The sequence below is a fragment of the Tigriopus californicus genome, chromosome 8 (assembly GCF_007210705.1).
Source record: "Tigriopus californicus strain San Diego chromosome 8, Tcal_SD_v2.1, whole genome shotgun sequence".
NCBI lineage: Eukaryota > Metazoa > Arthropoda > Copepoda > Harpacticoida > Harpacticidae > Tigriopus > Tigriopus californicus.
The window spans coordinates 10,642,188-10,659,824 of NC_081447.1; the positions used below are offsets into that span (position 1 = coordinate 10,642,188).

A 17,637-nucleotide genomic window follows, 5' to 3' on the forward strand; every position below is an offset into this window, starting at 1 on the left:
GTATCACAGGTTGGAGATGGATTAGAGGGTTATTTAGTACGAGCTCAAGAGACTGACCACAGGAAGTAGACGGTCTAAAAATAGCTTTTTTGAGTCTTGCTTGGTCAGTCGGTCCCTGAGATTTGTCCTTGAGTGAGTTTGGCGAGTCCTCTTCATGGTGTGGGTGATAATATGGTCACCTGAAGTACCCCTCCAACGGATTAAATATGGAGTAATGATACAGATCACTGTCACCAAAACCATACACCAGTTTTCCGGTGCCACTGTGGTCGTAATAGGGGTATCGGTATCGCGGGATGTCATGATAGGAATTGGGCCACACAAACAGGCGTCTTTTCACTTTGGGCTTGTTGATCACATGATAGGCATGATATCGAGATCTCCCTAAAGGGGTGGTAGCCACGACCACCACTAAAATAAGGAAAGACAATCCAAGAAGCAGGAATTTCATTTTTGTACCATTGACACCTCACCAACTCATTCACATCTCAACCAATTGAGAGGAGGTCCTCAACTGAAATTTAGACCCACAAACCATGGATTTGTGTTGTCGTCCGCGACTACTCTCAGGATACCGTCCGTCCGAGGCTCTTCTCCCTCACTTCACTTCACGTCTCATTCTCTTTTATTCTTTCCATGGTCTAAAGCAGGGAATCTGTCCCTGCAGCGAAGGAAGACGAAGCAATTCGTCGTACAGTATTTGTACGAATTATTCGACGCACCTTGTTCGTCCTTGCCACGGACTGATGGACTCGAGCCGAAACCTATACATCCACGAGGATACCGTATAGTAGGCGAGGTGTATGTACATGGGAGCGAATGACTAGTTTGAATGCGGATGAAGCCTATGGCAGGGAGGCACATTTTTCTTTCGTTTGAAGGATAAATGTTGCCTGTTGACATTGAAACAATCGAGTTTTGTTGCTCCGTGTTAAAATGCAGCATGCAGGGTCGGTCAATTCCAGGGAGAAGCAATTGATCCGAAACTTGGTAAGATTTTCGGATGAATTCTAGGGTCTTATGCCAAGGTCCTTTTCGGCTAGTGAATGTCATGGTGGTGCAAAAGAATATGCTGATCTTAGAACACCTCAGCTGACCTTGAGTGGCTATTTTTAACTGGCAAGTGAATTTTTTTTCTCTATTTGAAAGGAAAAAGTATCTGAGAGGAACACATCTTAGAAATGACAGAAGGAATCATTGATTCATCAGAGTGCGTAATTCAAGCTATCAAGTCCTGACAAGAGCATTGAATAAGTAGATCAGTAACACGTTTAAGGGTTTTAGGTGAGAGCGTTACAATCTATTTAAAAACACCTTCAGATTGACACTACGTAAACAATCCACTGTGCCTGCGAAACATTTTGACAACGAATACGCCTTCAACTGATCGATGTAAGAAAAAGTTACTGAAGACATAGCAATGTTACGAAGATAAACATTAAATTATGCAAACGACTTTGGGTTTGCTTAAGTGGAACGAACATTAGAAAAATATAGTCCGTGAACTTATTAACTGTGGGACAAAGGTGGAGTTTCAATCTTTAGCCAGACGATCACTCATTACTCAGAAACCTTAAGCGATTAACAAACTCGTTAACATATTCATATATGCATAGTGAACATCACTACATTTGGATCCGTTTCAATGGCAACATGCAAGAGCGCTGATCAGTGAAGTGAACTAAATATGTTTCCTTTTTTGGCTTTCTTGACCTTCTCTTATGATTGACTATACCCTACCAAGGAGTCCAATTGGGGCGAAAAAAATCACCTTCATCTATGTTTATCTTGTTAATTTGATGGTGAAAAGAGTTCAAAAATGATAGATTGTAGTCTGATTGTTTTCTTGAAATGTCATGTTATTTTGGCATATTTTTGATACATTTTTACCATTATTAAGATGTCGCTACTATTTTATGATCCCAAGTAAATGATGACCTAGAGGAAAAGTTGTATTTTTACTTGACAGATGTCAACTTTCTGATGAAAGATGATCACCTCTATCTTGGAGGACATCTTATCCCGCAATTGATAAGTTCTCAAAGACATGATGACCCAACAGAGCTCTAACACATTAAATGAAAAGCTGTGGAAAGTTTCAGATCCAATCGTGGTGTCCATTGAAAGCATAGCCCTAGTTCTCGAGAAACGACCTTGATTGCCTTGATTCTTCCAACATATGCGAGCCAATGCCTATTGCATGCTGCTTATTTTGAAGATACCTTGTGCCAAATTCAGCCCCATGATTGGGTTTGAAGCGTTGCAGGGCTCAAGACACTGCTTAAAATGGAAATTAACTGAATTGTATCTTAATGACATGTGATAATCCTAACATAATTCGACGATGAAGACGTCTTCAATTGTTGATAGATCCCATGGCATGATGATGAATGTGTCAAGATGAGAGAGGTTTCCACCTCGAAAACTCGCGTAAAGGGTCACTTCTCACTTCTGAGCCCTGGAATACGAAGGACTACCCCAGTACCCTCAATATTCCGTATGTGTCACGCCCGCCCAAAAGCCCCCTTGCAGTCGTACCTTCCAAACAAGATCAACCTCTTGGAAGAGGAGAGTGCTCAAGGCGTGAGCCTTCGCCCAACCATGCCGCCCATGTGTGTATATGTATGTCTTGCGTAGGCCTAGCCCAAGAAGAACATACCACTGGAAGCACACTTCCCCACTTCGATGTGTCACGGACACCTGTTAACTTTATTTGTGTATTCAAAACTAAAGAGTGACCAATTGTGATAGGAATCCAGGTCAGGACGATGATGCACGACCAAGACAAGCGCTACCCACCTCCGGATTATGTCCACCCCCCACCAAGTATGATATCCGGACCTCCGCCATCCACCACGGTGACCCTCAACACGGATCCAACACCGGGAGCTCATGTGACTGAAATTCATCTGGACATTGGCTATTTCAAGACGTTTCCGGGGATCTTGAAGCTAATTCAGATGGTGAGTGTTCAAATTGGCGAGATCAAATTCGGCCGATGAAGCTTCATCCATCACGGGAGGGTCGAATCATGTGACCACAGATATTGCCACATGATTGGTTCGAACCCCTTGACAGAACAAGATGAACAGCGATAGATTCGTGAACAACTGGCTGGTTAACCAACCCTGAGAGGGAAGATCTTGGTGAAAGTCGAGAAGATGATCCGAGCTAATGAATAGTCCTTGATACACTTGCAGATCTTTGGCATCATATGCATGGCTTGTTCATCCCCCGCACGAGGAGAAAGGTAAGTACGATGAAGAAGTTGAAGAGGAAAAAAACATTAAGCCCCACCCCTGATAACATGGTATGATTGCAGAGGGTCAAGACACGGCATTGGTCACAACCACTGGTTTCTGTTCGTAGTGGTCACATGCTTCATCATCACCTTGCTGTGGAGCTTCTTCTACTTTCTGCAGATGAGGAACACAATTCGAGGCAACATGCCATTTAGTTGGCTAAAAGTGGTCAGTACAGATTGAGATATCAAACAAATTAAAAAAAGAGCTTTTTCAAGTCACCTAATGGAATTAATGTTTTTCCAGAGTTTTCTTTCAACATTACTTTTCAAAAGTAGAGCTTCTCACATGATCGATTCTATAAAAAAACTTCCATTTTCACAGGAATTATACTACACTATTTTGGCCACTATTCTTTACTTTATCGCATTTATTGTGATCTTGGCGGGTTTCGGTGGGTGTGCGGGACGAAGTGGCTGCGATGCCCGAATCGCTGCAGGAGTAAGTTGAACTGATGGAAATCAATGTAAAATTACACTTGTCATACCTCACACGACATTTACACACTTCCAGGCTTTCGGTATCTTCAACACAATTGCCTATGGACTTGGAGCCTACATTCTGAAGAACGATTATGATGCCACTCCTCCGGAATTGCAGTAGATGGATGGCGGCAACCTTGGAATCTCAAGTTAAAGGAGGCGATGGCCCTTAAAATGCACTACCCCTCGAGGCTAAAAGAATGAAAACAATCCCCGCTCCTCCCTCGTGTCACTTTTAACCCACAGCTACAGAGAAGATATTCTGACGAGTGATGATGATCTATTTCGATCATATTTCATTGCGAGCTCACAATGAGTCAGCGAATCCTCGGCCATTAGCTTGCTTTGACGGACTTGAATCTGTTTCAAGATCTCCACCTGTCGAGATTTTGATCCTTGAAGCCAAATAAATAGAATATTAATCGATCGCGACCATTCAATCGTCATATAATAAAAATGACTTTCATGACACTACGGCAGGCTAAATCAAGAATATTTAATTCCAATGTCATTCATTACCTTTCTCTTTTTAAGGTAAATAAATGACTGGCTGGTTATTTTGGACAAAAGCTGCAGTATGTGGATTTGCTGATACAATGAACAGCCTACGGTTTCTTTCTTCCAAATCTTGACTCAAGCATAGCAAATGTGAACGGATAAAAGATAATCTAGGTCAGGAACAAATTACATACAATACCAATAAATCAACCAAAATTTGGCTAGTCTCATATTTCGAATAACTAGAGAAGCACCGATCTGAGCCAAGACCCATCTTTTAGGCCCATAACGGAAACTGTGAGAAGGCAGTAGCGCAACCTCCAATAACCAGCTCTGTCTTTATGGAGGCTTGCTTGCCCAATGTGCCTGAGTCAATCCACCCCCACTCTACATAATGCCTTTTAGTCCAAGGTTGAATCTCTTAAGCAATTCCCCCAAGTGGGGGCTTGAGAACCCCCGTGGATTGTTATAGAGAATAAAAAAGAAACAATTCAATACGCTGCGTATTTGGACGCACAAGCACAAATTCCCTCTTTGCATGAAATCTCATTTGGGATTATTCACCGAAGACGAATCAATCAACTTTGAATAGAAGTAAGTATATGCTTCAAATTGAAATCCATTCCTTCTACGAACATTTCATGGCAAGCACATTTCTACACATAATTTAGGACTTCCGAAACTCTATCTAGCACGCCACAAATCGGGTTCTATGCTCTTCTCGTTAAAAGCTGTGTACTTTGGTGTTCTGTGCCAGTGCCAATTTCAAACGCCTCTCTATGTGGATTCTTTTTTACAAAACTGGTCATCAGTGAGGTCTGATGTCATACATCGTGGGTGGAGAGCAGAAACCAAATCGGCTGCAGACTTCAGAGTGTGAGATTCAAGTCTGAACATTGCACGTTCTTCGGGAACTTTGTGTCTAATCCAGTGATTTATATAGTAATTTATGTGCACGTGCGGTTGAGGACCTGGAAAGCAGACGAGAACAATTGGGTTGTCACTCCTTCAACGTGAAGAGGACAGAAGTTAGGGAGGCCAGAGGCAGTGACGAATCCTACGACTCACCCTGAAGGCCAAAAGAAAGAGGGGAACGAACATTGCTCAGGACTTTTGCCTTGGTATACCTAGCGAGTTTGAGGCAGAATCTGATACCCATCATGGGCATGAAGGAGATGAAAAATGGCATAGTCTCCGTAAGAGAGTAATCATGACCAATTCGTTCACACGTGTTTCAATATGCGTTCTGACTTCATCACTCCAAATGTCCGTTCGGGTGTAATAGTGCTGGACAATTCAGGACAATTCGGATCAGGGTGAGCGTGTGTGTTTGCTTGTGTGTTCGTGTTTCTCTTTGGGAGAGCTTGTCCCTTTACTATCCATCGCTTGTCTCACTCGCCTTGATTTCAGAATGCAGGGCACATATGAGTAAATTCCCTTGACTGAAGTACAGTAGGATTCCGTCCATGTGTACAACTCTACTGCTGTTTTTTGGCCCGGGTCTCAGCTATTTTTGCATGAACAGCATTTACTTGATCCGTTCTCCACACACACACACACACACACACATATATACACAAGTACTCAGAGTGAGGGTATCCACTCGTACAAACTGATTGTACCTATGCCGTGAAAGAGAGAGCAAGAAAGAGTGCTTGTGCTTTCTAGTTGTTAAGGTGCGAGATCCGTGTGCTCCAGACCTCCATTGGACCTATGCAGAGTAATCGTGATTTGATCCATCAGGTTTCATATCCAGACGAAAAACCAAGATGCCGGTCACAGTGGAGCTCAAGTATGAGAGCATTATCAACAATTGGGGTGGACGAATCAAGCTCATAGAATTGGTGAGTGACCTAGGGACTGAGCGCCAAGGAGTACACCTTCCTAAAAAGTGAACGGAACCCAATTTTGGCAAGGATAACGATTCATTGACCAAAAATACGGAAACATCGCATGGCAAACTCAAGATATTGGTCGCTCTTTTCAGGTTCTGGCCATGCTATGCATGTGTTGTTGTGCTCCGTCATACACGTCCACTCAAACTTGGTTCCTCGTGGTTGTGGTATTTTGCTTCCTGGGCACTATCTTCTTCTCGCTTTTCTACTTATGTCTGGACGTTTATCTCAAAGGGGTCAATATCAATTGGCTTCAAACGGTAAGGGAAAGAAACCGGATCTCTTCAGGGCATACAAGAAGGCTCTTTTCTATCCTTTCAACGGATGATGTGCTTATCCTTCTTCTCTTCGCAGGAGTTTTGGTTCACTGCTCTGGCCACATTCCTCTACTTCACTGCCTTCATTGCTCAGCTTGTGGCCTTTGCCGGCGAAGTAGACGCCGTTTACCAGTATTGGGTGGACGCGCAAGTGGCAGCCGGCGTAAGTGAATGTAATAGCTTCTGGTTTCGAAATCTCTTTAAAAAATCCAATGTTACGTTCTAGGTGTTTGGTCTATTCAATGACGTTGCCTATGGCGTTGGCACTTATTTCTTGTATTTGGAATGGAAAGCGAATCCATCAGGTGTAAGCTCTGCTATTCCCACGGTTTAAATCTAACGCATGGATCTCATTCGTTTTCACGTGGCCCATTTGACCTGACCCGTCGAATTGAATGATAATCGCAACAACAACAACAACAACCAAGGTAGAGAGGATGTGGCTCTCCCAAATGAGCCTGTTATCGCGAGCAGCTCTTCACCTCTAAATCTCAAAGATTTACGGCAGCATCCTGTCGTTTCGCCCCAACTAAATCTCATTGTATCATAAAAGAGACACTTTTTAATAAAGTCTACCAACACATTAATACCTATCGGGGATTATTTAAGCCCATGGAGGGCGACGAAGAACGAGCGAGTTTGTGGAACGGAGACCATTTGAAATCACGAAATGGGCTACATCAAATGGCTCAAATCCTCTTGATCTTGGTATCCGGTGGTTTCGGATTTGGTGCTAAATGCAACGACATCTCCACTCGGAGTAACATCAACGAGCTGTTACTTCTCCTCTCGTTGATCTGGGTTTTGTTGGTTCTTACCTTTGCTTTCGAATTAGCCAACCTCCCTCATGAAATCAAGTACATACGAGAACGGAGATCCCTCTATGATAAGATTGTGGTAAGCCAATTGAAAAACGTCCCTGAAGGAAAGATCATGCGTATAATCCAGATTATTCCCTTGGGAAAGATGGATAGGATGCCGCTGGTGTGCGGAATAGCAATCACTGCGTTGCTTTTCACAGTTTCATCTCATGGTAACAACTTGATGGGAGTAGCTATGGTAAGTACATGGCTTATCCACTACATTTGTCGTAGGCAAAAAATTTGCATAACACTATATTTAATGCAGATACTGGCATATTTAGCCGCAGTAGCCTTTCTTCATCAGAGGAGCCACATGGAACAGCACATACCAAGCAGGAAGCGAGGCAAGATATTCTTCATACTGCCGCTTCTTCCACTTGTTTCCGTTTTTTCTTCCGTTCTTGTTCTGCCAGCTTCCATTTCTGTCGCTTTTCCTTCTTGATCTTCCTTTCCAATTCATCAGGATCTATTCCTTTGAGGATGAGACGTTTCCGCTTGTTCACCATTCGTTTTTCATCGAAATCTTGTTCGTCCAACTTGATTTCTTGCTCACGCTTGGTCACATTAACTTGGGTCAAGATTTCAGCCACGGCATCATCCTTGACCTCGAGCTCAGTGAGCTTTAAGCGGATGAGAGCCTCAATGGCCTTGATCAGTTTCACGTCCAAAGATGTAATCAAGGTGATGGCCATGCCTTTGCGACCAGCTCTGGCAGTGCGACCGACTCGATGCACATAATTTTTGGTTATGGAGGGAACATCATGGTTGATCACAAACTCTACGGCTGGAATATCTAGCCCTCGACTGGCCACATCTGTAGCAATGAGAATTCTGGCTTGGTTTGACTTGAACTGGGATAATGCAGCTAAACGGTCCCTTTGAGGTTTACTTGAATGCAAGGACACGGCATGATAGTCGAACTGATTAAGCATCATACATAACACTTCACACTCTTTACACGTTCTCACGAAAATCATGATGGAGCACCTTTCAATTTTTTCCCGACATAACTGCACAACATGTACCAAATAGCCGTCTTTAGCCTCGGGAGGCGTTAGGACATACCTTTGGTCGAGTCTTTCAACTGTTCCGGATTTGGCCTCATCTTCAAAAAAGAATGGATCCTTCAATGTTACCTCTTTGAGTTTCTTCAATGAATCAGTTATTGTAGCCGTAACTAGCAAGGTTTGCCGTTTTTTGGGAAGAGCTTCAAAGATGACATCCAAACTCTGGTCAAAGTCTCCTTCCAACATTCGATCGGCCTCATCAATGATCAGGTATTTGATTTTCTTCAGGGTAAATGTATTGCAACTTTGCAAATGATCAGCCAGTCTGAAAACCAATTTCCAAGCTTAATACGTTGTAAAATTGTAGTAAGCAAGCTTCAAATCCAATATATAAAACTCATTACTCACCTGCCAGGAGTAGCAATGACAATATGAGGCCTTTTTGCCAGAGCTTGGCCTTGAGCTACCATGTCCCGCCCACCCACAATGACGCAATCTTGCAGATTGATTCGTTTCCCAACAATACGAAATTGATCTGCGATTTGAAACGCCAACTCTCTCGTTGGTGTCAGAACCAATGCATATATCCCATAAGGATCTTCACTCAAAGTATGTAGTACTGGGAGAGCAAAGGCCAAGGTTTTGCCACTGCCCGTCTGGGCACACCCAATGACATCACGTCCCTCTAAGATCGCTGGAATGCAACTCTTTTGGATGGGTGTGGGCCGAGTCAGACCTGGAAGAGTAAGTAACAGTTGCTTTAGAGGCCAATGTGCTATATACAAATAGAAGAAATAGCTCTTACCTAAAGTCCTTAACTGATCTTGAATCCAATTGGCTAATCCAAGACCTTCCATAATTATTTTGCTGATCACGTTTATAACATTGAAAATTGTATTTTCTAGCTACTGATGATGTTCAGACCTTTATTTTAGGGGAATCTGGCGTTTGAGACTTGCGAGAACGGAGGGAAACGTGTTGTTGATAAAAGTGACGTCATAAAAACGGCGGGAAGCTCAAAGCTCGAGTTCAAGGCATAAAAATGTTCCAAAAAGCACAAGCGTTTTGGATAGAATCATGACATAATTTTGACTCAACATTGTCGCAATGTTTTTCAACCTTAGCAATTACTATTTTTCAGGGGGTGGGAAGCGTATTGAAAGCATGGAGACAGGCGAATATTCCTCCGAGAGTGGCAGCGATCCTTGTGATCCCGACGACTTGGAAGACTTCGACCAAGATCCTCCTCCTTTTAGAGTGACACTCACTCGGAACTCTACCATTAATTCTGATGACTAAAATCCGATCCACCTTCGCTCATCTCTGCAATGGTCTAATTAATCACCCTGTAAATTCTGCAAACGAAGTCTCAGAACTGATCAAGTTACACAGATCGAGATTGGCGAAACATCATCATTGGAAACAGACTTCGTTTGCAAAAAACGGAGTGAGAGAGAGGGAAGAGAAAACATCGGCTGAACTTTGCTAAAACAAAAATAAAGTCTGGTGTTCGCTAAATACATCGTTTGTGTATACAGACGTGGGTGTTCAGGATATGCAGAGATATTCATACGTTTTAATATCTACAAGTCTCCAGCGTCCTTCGTTCTACTCATCCACTCCAACGCCAAATGCAAAGCTTTGTGATTAAAGAGAAGTTTTCAATGAACTGTCAACTTTATTTCAGTTTCGATGCGTGGTTAGGTGTTCGTTTTTCATAAGCGGGACAGATTGATCCCCGACATGCATTTTCCGCAAAGCAGTGGACACACTTGGGAGACACGTCAATAGTGGTACTAGTGGTAGTGGAACAAGAATACAGTCTGTTTTAAACGTTCATGTTGGTTGAAAATACAAATTTATGAGATCCTTTGGTAACGAAATACTTCATTCCGAAGATTTTCCAGTTTGTAGATGTCGCCGTAGTAAGACGCTTGGGAACTAAGAAACAACTCAATGTTGCCTAACGCCTCGGCAGCTGTTAGCTCCTTGTTTCGATCGGAATCCAGGGATTCCATCAAGTAGATCACCTCGGTCTTGGCCTGAACAAAGCCAAGAGGATCCACCCAAGGGGCCAATTCATCCACGTCCAGGTAGCCGTTCCGGTCAACATCCAGAGTGTTGCGGAAATGATCGGTCTCCAATGTGAGGTCGCTTTTGCCCTCATAAATGGCCAAATACTCATAGAGGCTCACTCTCTGATCATGGTCCGTGTCCAGATCGGCGTGAGCCTCGGGAATGAGCACAATCCCACTCTGGGGATTTAGCTGAGGAAATAGGAAGTACATGAATTCAAACTTGTCCAGAGCATCATCCCGGTCGTCGTCAGCGAACTCCCAACGACGTCGATCCCGGATCTGTCGACGTTGGTCATCAGCGGTTTTGACCCCTAATGGGTTCAATAACGCTTGATAATCGGACCAGGTAAGAATGTTGAAGGTGCTGTTCCGGCCCAAGGAGGCCCACTGCTCATTGCGAATGTGCCTTTGAGCGATGCCTTCCACCCAGACGATCCAATTGTACATTTCCCACGGATCAGCCGAGCCGCTCTTGTCACGATCCATGCTGAAGATGATTTCCGTCACTTTTTGCTCCGCTGACAGGTTGAGCATGTCATCACTCACTTGTCGCAGGGGGGTGGGCAGGTGTTTGATATTGTTCTGCGAGTATTTGTCCCGAGGGTATCTCCTGGCAAAGTCATGATTCAATCGAGCAATGCTATCGGCCATTTCCATGGCTCGCATCTCATCCAGGAGATAATTGTGCTCGGTCAGGTTGCGCTTGACCTTTTTAATATGAAACATGTCGTTGCTGTCAGTATCTCCTTGTCCTTCTTCTTCTAGAACGGGATACGATTCTTCCCCGTAGATTTTGGCAGTGTCCGAGGGAAGAATGATTTCGAGATCAGTCATTCGATTCCGAGGCTGGGTTAGAGCGGAGATCACAATGGCGGATAGAACACAAACGCAGAGCAAAAGAACTAAAACGAGTCCAATAAGGATGACCTCTAGCTTCGAGCATTGGGAAGAGCCTGGCTGTCGTGATGCTTTTGGGTTCATATAGTAAGGCACGAAGTCCATGCTGGCACTGGACCCGGTCAGGACTTGGGTCTCACCCATGTCCTCGTCGGGTTTCATGGCTTTGACATTGGAGAGTCTAATACTATCTGTCTAACTCTCGTACTTATCCGCGAGACTGTCACTCTTCACAACGCGTGTGTGATCCCTTTGGAGGACATCGGACAACTATTGAACGGAGATTCACGCTCCACAGAGAGTATATGCCAGTCTGTACTGGCCATAATACATAGAGGGGGGTTCATCAACTGAAGCTCCGTTGCCGTGGGATCTCGGCGCGAATCGCGCGATCCTTCTTCATGCAGAGTGCTCTGAAAATTCGCCTTAAAAGAGCAAGGAAAAGTTTCCGAAGAAGAGAGACGTTCGCTCATCAGAAGCGCCGCAAATCAATGAGAACCTTCCACTTCAGAGCTCAAGAGTCTGCCAGTTTTTTACTGCTAGTAACTTCATCCAAGTTTGCACGGATTAGGGAACAACGAAGCGTGCACTGGATGTTGATTACATTTATTAATTAGGCGTCCATTCCAAGATTTGATTTATAGCCCATTGTTTTGTTTGTCACCGTGGGGTAACAATTGTCGTCAATTTCTTGGAAAATTTGAACCGTCTACGAAACAGTCCATGGGTTCTCTGTCATGCAATCATTAGAACAGGTTGATACAACACATTTCTCTCTAAACCCGCACAATAGTTCTAACGTCGTTCCATAAAGCCCAGGAGCCCTTAGAGCTTTTTGATGTAAGCAGAACGAAAATGGGGAGCGTCCAGCCAATAAAGATGTCACTCATTGTGCTGAATAAATTGACAAGAGGACACCCAAAAAGTCGCGTCTTACACGGCCTTTCTACTACACCAAGAGCCAGATTGAGCATGTTCTGTCCACGGGTTGACAGTTTGTTTGAGTTCAACACGGTCTTCGTCGATCGTCCAAGGGTGGGAATATGATGAGTCATGCTTCAATATTTACACTGGTATAATATGATATTGCGTGGGGAAGAAGAAGCACAACATTGTTCAGAGCACCAACACGAATACTAGGAAGAATAAGAAGAGAATGGCCGTTCATTTTTTTTCAAGCGACTTCTGCCCTAGCCCATGAATTCAAGTGTCAAGATATGCTTGGTCATGATTTCAGACAATTCGGCCAAAAAACGCCTCGACTTCATCTTGTTCCACGAAATTGAGAAAGAAAATAGTTTGAGGAAACTCTGTTTTCTCCACCCCGGTAATGATTGGCCGTGTACTCAGGGCTGTTAGTTTCCATCGTGATTTGCTTGAGTAAGCTACAATTAGGGGATGCTCATTAAATTGCCGCAAAAAGGGTGCTAATGATCGGTCCAATACAATGCTGGACTTGTCTGAGGGCTTAAGTGTGTACATTTAGTTTCCTCCATCCAAATTTAAGGGTAGGGTGGAGGTGGAGTAAAGGACGGATGGATGAGCGACAGCCCTTTATACTAAGCAATGTATTCCCAATTTCACTTTGATTTGTATACATGCGTTCATGCTGAATCATCTTATCGAAACCCACGATTTCGTGAACTGTCAAACTCATTGATCGATCGGGAGTCACTTGTCAAAATATCTACATACATATGCCATGCTCGTACAGTGAGAGTGGAATGTAGGTGATATCTCGTTTGAGCAAGTTTGTTGCCAAATGCGAGGAGGTGAGTTCCATTTGCAAAACACAAATAAAAGGGTGTTCCAACACTCGTGGCCTTCTTGTTTGTGTAGAGCACAGTATGTGTCATGTGAGACCTCCGCTTCGCTCTTCGTGAAATGCATTTCCAGTTTCATCGGGGCGAGTGCAAGAGCATGCAACGATGGATGGATGGAGTAAAAATGCACGGAAATCCTGCAAACACGGCGAGTCCACCAGCGACTCTCAAATATCCGTAAACAAGAGTGTCCCTCGCCCTCGAAATAGTCATTATTTGGGTTAAGTGATACTTTCCTTGGCTCAGGAAATGCCAACCATGCTGACTGATGCTGTTCGGAAAACAGAGGAGCGTAAAAAGTGCGCAAGATCGTTGCTCCCTCGACCATCATCTCGAGTCTTCTGGAGTTGCCTGACCAATAGTCCTTTTCATCGAGGGAGGCAGCGCCCTCTGCTTCGTCTAGGTGCGGACAAACAAACATAGAAACGAGAGAATACGCTTTAAGATGCCAGATTTCATCATGGGATTATTAGATGAAAAATGCATTGCTAAAGTAATGTGATACAATGAATAACCCCACAACTCATCTGGGAGACCTTTCAAATCCTCTATGGGTAAAATTATGAACAAAGACATGTAAATAATCATTTTAAATACTGCATGATTGACACCTTTGCAATCATCATTTTTCGCAAAATAGAACTACAAAAAGCACAGCTTCACAAGTTTTTGGCGACCAACTTTTAAAACATCACTATCTCTAGACTTTGATTTTGTTTTCTTAGGACAATTTTATGGAAAAAGACGATCACAAAAAGAAGTCGCTGGTATGCTACAAGCATACAATAGATAACTCCTTGTTTATTTAAATTCAGAGGTCAAAAATGTAGATAATATTACTGTTTTAGGATTTGAAAGGTCTCTCAGAAGAGTTGGTGGTCTATTTATGGTGTTAGAATGTATCAACAATGAGATGTTCAGCGAAAAATACCTTGTTCAAATCGGGCATCGGAGAGCGCATTCTCGTCCTCTTACGTTTATTTGTCCTCAAGGAGAGAAGGCTGAGGAGAATGAAAAGGACTACACGTTCTAGGAGTAAAGATTTGCTCCCCCTTTAGTGTCAATTCACATTGAGTTTCACTAGAACCTATTGGCCAGGGCGTGCCCTGCCAGGCAACGACTTTAGGTAGTAGTAGCCACTCCCAATTTAGAGTGATCGTGCGAAAACACCGAGGTCTGCCAATCTACTTCCAATCAATGAGAAGTAACTGGCGAGCATGACTTTGTTTAGGACCCCGAGAACAACTTTGGAGCTGACAGACTAGATGGAGAGAAGATTGAGAAGAGTTGAAACCAATTTAGAGGCCGCCATTCAGACCCAGAACTCCTTTTTAACCTCGAGGGGAGAACTTTGGGATAGAGAAGAGAGTGTGGTGCAAAAACAAAGGGGGAAAGAGTGTTTCAAATAAAAGATAACGCCGGTCCATTAGCGCGATAGGCCGACATTTCATATCACGTTGATTCTATGCCTAATTCAACATGTGAGCCAAATTGCCAAATCGGGAGTGCACTCCTGCCATAAAAGAGGGGACTTGTTCGAGATTTGGCAATCGTCGCCGTCGAGACTAGCTCTCTTTTTTTGCCTTTTATGTCCGGACTCATTCATCAAAAGGCTTTAATAAGAAGTAATGAAGGGGAGCAGAATTTTCATGAGCTCCCGTCGTGACGACAAATTTGCCGAACGAACGCTTTGCATTTGATTCATTCGTTTACGCTTGCTCGGATCTAAATTCCGCCAAAGTAAAAATCAAACGGGATATCCTAAACACACGATACACGATGGATAGATAAATGGAAAAAAGGAGAATTCCGTAGAAGAGCAAAAGTAAAAATACGCCAATCTGGTTTTATCGGGAATCATAATTGCGGCGATTGTTATGGATTAGACAAGGAATCATTGGGCCGTGAATGAGCTTCACCGCTGATAACTCATCGGAAGCGCACGAATATCTTACCGCAAGTTGGTGGCTTTTTCAAGTCATTTCACAAAGGCCTAATTTTTCTCGAATTCATTCCGTTCGTGGCGTGAACAGGTACCTCTACTAATAGCAAGTACACAACAGATTCGAGTGGCATGGTATGACAGAGACGAGATCGAGGCCTCGTTTCACCTCGAGGCTTCCATTACAAAAAAAAATGAACCACATATAACCGCAATCAAAAACTACTTACACTATATTTTCTGGTCTGATGTGCCTTCTAAAAGAATATTGTCGTATTGGCGCGATTGGTGAGACACACATCTCAAGGTCTAAAAGAGTGGTTGGGTGGGTAAAACTTGTCTTTACGATTTGCTCTATCATGTTTGGCATTTTTCCTAACCCTTTAGAAAAATATTCTTTGGTTCTCGTGTTTATATTTTGGATCGGAGGTTTGCAGATTGAGATAAGAGGTCGTTCGTCAAACAAATGCTCAGTCGAGTCTCTGAAAAGGACAATGGGTCGTCGTCCTTTGGCCGTTAAATAGAGATGAGCGAATTTAGATTGCGAGCATTTGAAAATAAATCAAGCTTATTGAATGCGAAGCACTTGACTATTAAGCACTATCAAAAGCCATTTCCAGACTCCAAATAGGTTTCAATCTTGAATTAGCCTGCTCGTTCGTAATTAATCTCGCATTTTCTACCATAAATGACTCGCAGTTGCGATAATTACAATGTAACGTATTCTGAAAAAAGTTAATTATAGTTGAGTAGCTACCATACCAAAGTATCCCCATGCAATTTATGTATAGTGGATGCAAATAGTAAATGGAAAAGAGATTCACCCACTTTTTTCACTCATTTTATCACTCTATCTTGCAAAGCTTAAACCTGGAATTTTGATGCATTACCCATTAGTTGAGCCTTCTTGTAAAAGATAAACGGAGCTACCAATATATGCTTGGATGATGAGAGAGATTGAATCATTTTATCAATGTTTCAGTATGTTTGAACATGACCTATAGTTAAATGTAGCGTGAAATCTTTAAGCATTAACTGTAAAGAATCGACAATAGTGGCTAACGAACTTGTAATTTCTCATTTTAGTTAATGACTGGGCTTTGTAACGTCCGAATGATTTTTTTTTTGGTCCGTTTCAAAAGTATTCGACAATCCCCACTTTTTGCTAACAGACTTGGATTTTTATAATCTCGAACTTTGTTTTCTCAATTTTTGATGAAGAATGTTTTGATTTGGCTGAGACATTCTATTTGGGTAGATTGACGATAATCGATAAACTTCCTTTACTTAGTGTCAAAATTATGGAATTTACAATATACAACTTTACATTTTCAAGTAACAAATTAAGTATAAATGACGTTAAAGTCTTGGTCAACCATGCCCACCACTGTTCATAATTTTGATTTGTCTGAAGCACGAACTTGTCAAATCCAGATCAGAGACCAGACTCAGTTAAATGTCAAGCAAAGATCCTGCACGAAGAGGAAAAAAAGGTGTGGTTCAGAAATGTCCTTCTTTATCTAGAACCCATTAAAAATTAATCTATAACTAGAATCTCTCTTTAGCTGAGCGATGTAAGTCCTATGATAGGATCTAGATGGATAACTTTTTCAATTGTGACTCGTAATTACTTGAAGACACCCTTTTCACTCATATACTGCAATCCCCACCTGTTTTTTGTTTGGTCTGAGCATTGGGATGTGCGAACTCAAAAGTTCGGAATCGAATAGATCTTCAAATTCATCGCGTATATAGTAAAATACGCTTCGATTGGATTTCCATGATTACAATTGAAACTTTCCCATGGTGTTAACAGTCAGCAGAACTCTAAAGAGGACAGTAATCTCTAACTGAAGCTCGAGCTTCGATCAGTGATGGATTTACTGTGTAACTTGGAATTATTACAACAGTGGAAATGGAGTTAGGACGGATTGACACTAGGATGGAAAAACCGAAATTGAATCCGGCTTGAGAATTGAATTTGGACTAGTGTTGGGGCGAGTTTTTGGTCTATGAGTCTTACTGTTCGACTTGAGTACAGTGAAAGACTGGAGTCCTCTGCTGGACTCGAGTCTTTTGTCGAACTCGCCCTAGCACTACTCCAACTTCAATCCTCAAACCGGATTCAATCTTGGTTTTTTCATCCTAGTGTAAAGCTGCCCTTAGTTAGTAAACTGTAGCATCCTTTCAACGGTCAGGGTTGGCAAAAAAGTTGTCACGAATCTGTCTTACTTTACCAACATAACAATTAAAACAGCGTACGTATACTGTACAATGGATACGAGTAGTATGTTCAATTCAGTACATCTAATTCAATTGCTTTAGTAATTTGTTCTTTCTTCTCAGGCTTATCGGGCTTCGAATTGGTGATCATTTACTTGGCTAAAATGCTCGCATGATCGATGGTTGCAAATTGGAGAATGAAATTGAAAGTTAATTTATAGAGAGCGCGTTCATTTTGGCCATCCAAGTCGTGACTCTGTTCAAATGGGCCATGTTTTTTTCTCGCAGGTTAACAAATCGATAACACAGC

The 17,637-nt window shown here is 42.6% G+C and overlaps 3 protein-coding genes across 3 annotated transcripts; 2 read left to right on the forward strand and 1 right to left on the reverse strand.

The window, feature by feature from the left end:
- Positions 1–2,568: 2,568 nt before the first annotated feature.
- On the forward strand, positions 2,569–7,077 carry LOC131884884 (uncharacterized). Its single transcript, XM_059232779.1, has 10 exons — positions 2,569–2,963; positions 3,201–3,250; positions 3,323–3,470; positions 3,627–3,743; positions 3,816–3,901; positions 5,414–5,478; positions 6,026–6,126; positions 6,270–6,437; positions 6,532–6,657; positions 6,721–7,077. Exons 1-10 carry the CDS (start codon positions 2,769–2,771, stop codon positions 6,826–6,828), a joined length of 1,164 nt encoding a protein of 387 aa, XP_059088762.1. The 5' UTR covers positions 2,569–2,768; the 3' UTR covers positions 6,829–7,077.
- A 29-nt stretch (positions 7,078–7,106) lies between these two features.
- LOC131884538 (uncharacterized) lies at positions 7,107–10,033 on the forward strand. The gene is made up of 4 exons (XM_059232360.1): positions 7,107–7,391; positions 7,461–7,553; positions 7,623–7,701; positions 9,506–10,033. Exons 1-4 carry the CDS (start codon positions 7,107–7,109, stop codon positions 9,661–9,663), a joined length of 615 nt encoding a protein of 204 aa, XP_059088343.1. The 3' UTR covers positions 9,664–10,033.
- LOC131884537 (probable ATP-dependent RNA helicase DDX49) lies at positions 7,415–9,371 on the reverse strand. The gene is made up of 3 exons (XM_059232358.1): positions 9,170–9,371; positions 8,773–9,100; positions 7,415–8,689 (listed from the first exon to the last, which is right to left on the reverse strand). The coding sequence occupies exons 1-3, from the start codon at positions 9,219–9,221 to the stop codon at positions 7,714–7,716; spliced, it is 1,356 nt and encodes a 451-aa protein (XP_059088341.1). The 5' UTR covers positions 9,222–9,371; the 3' UTR covers positions 7,415–7,713.
- Positions 10,034–17,637: the final 7,604 nt, after the last annotated feature.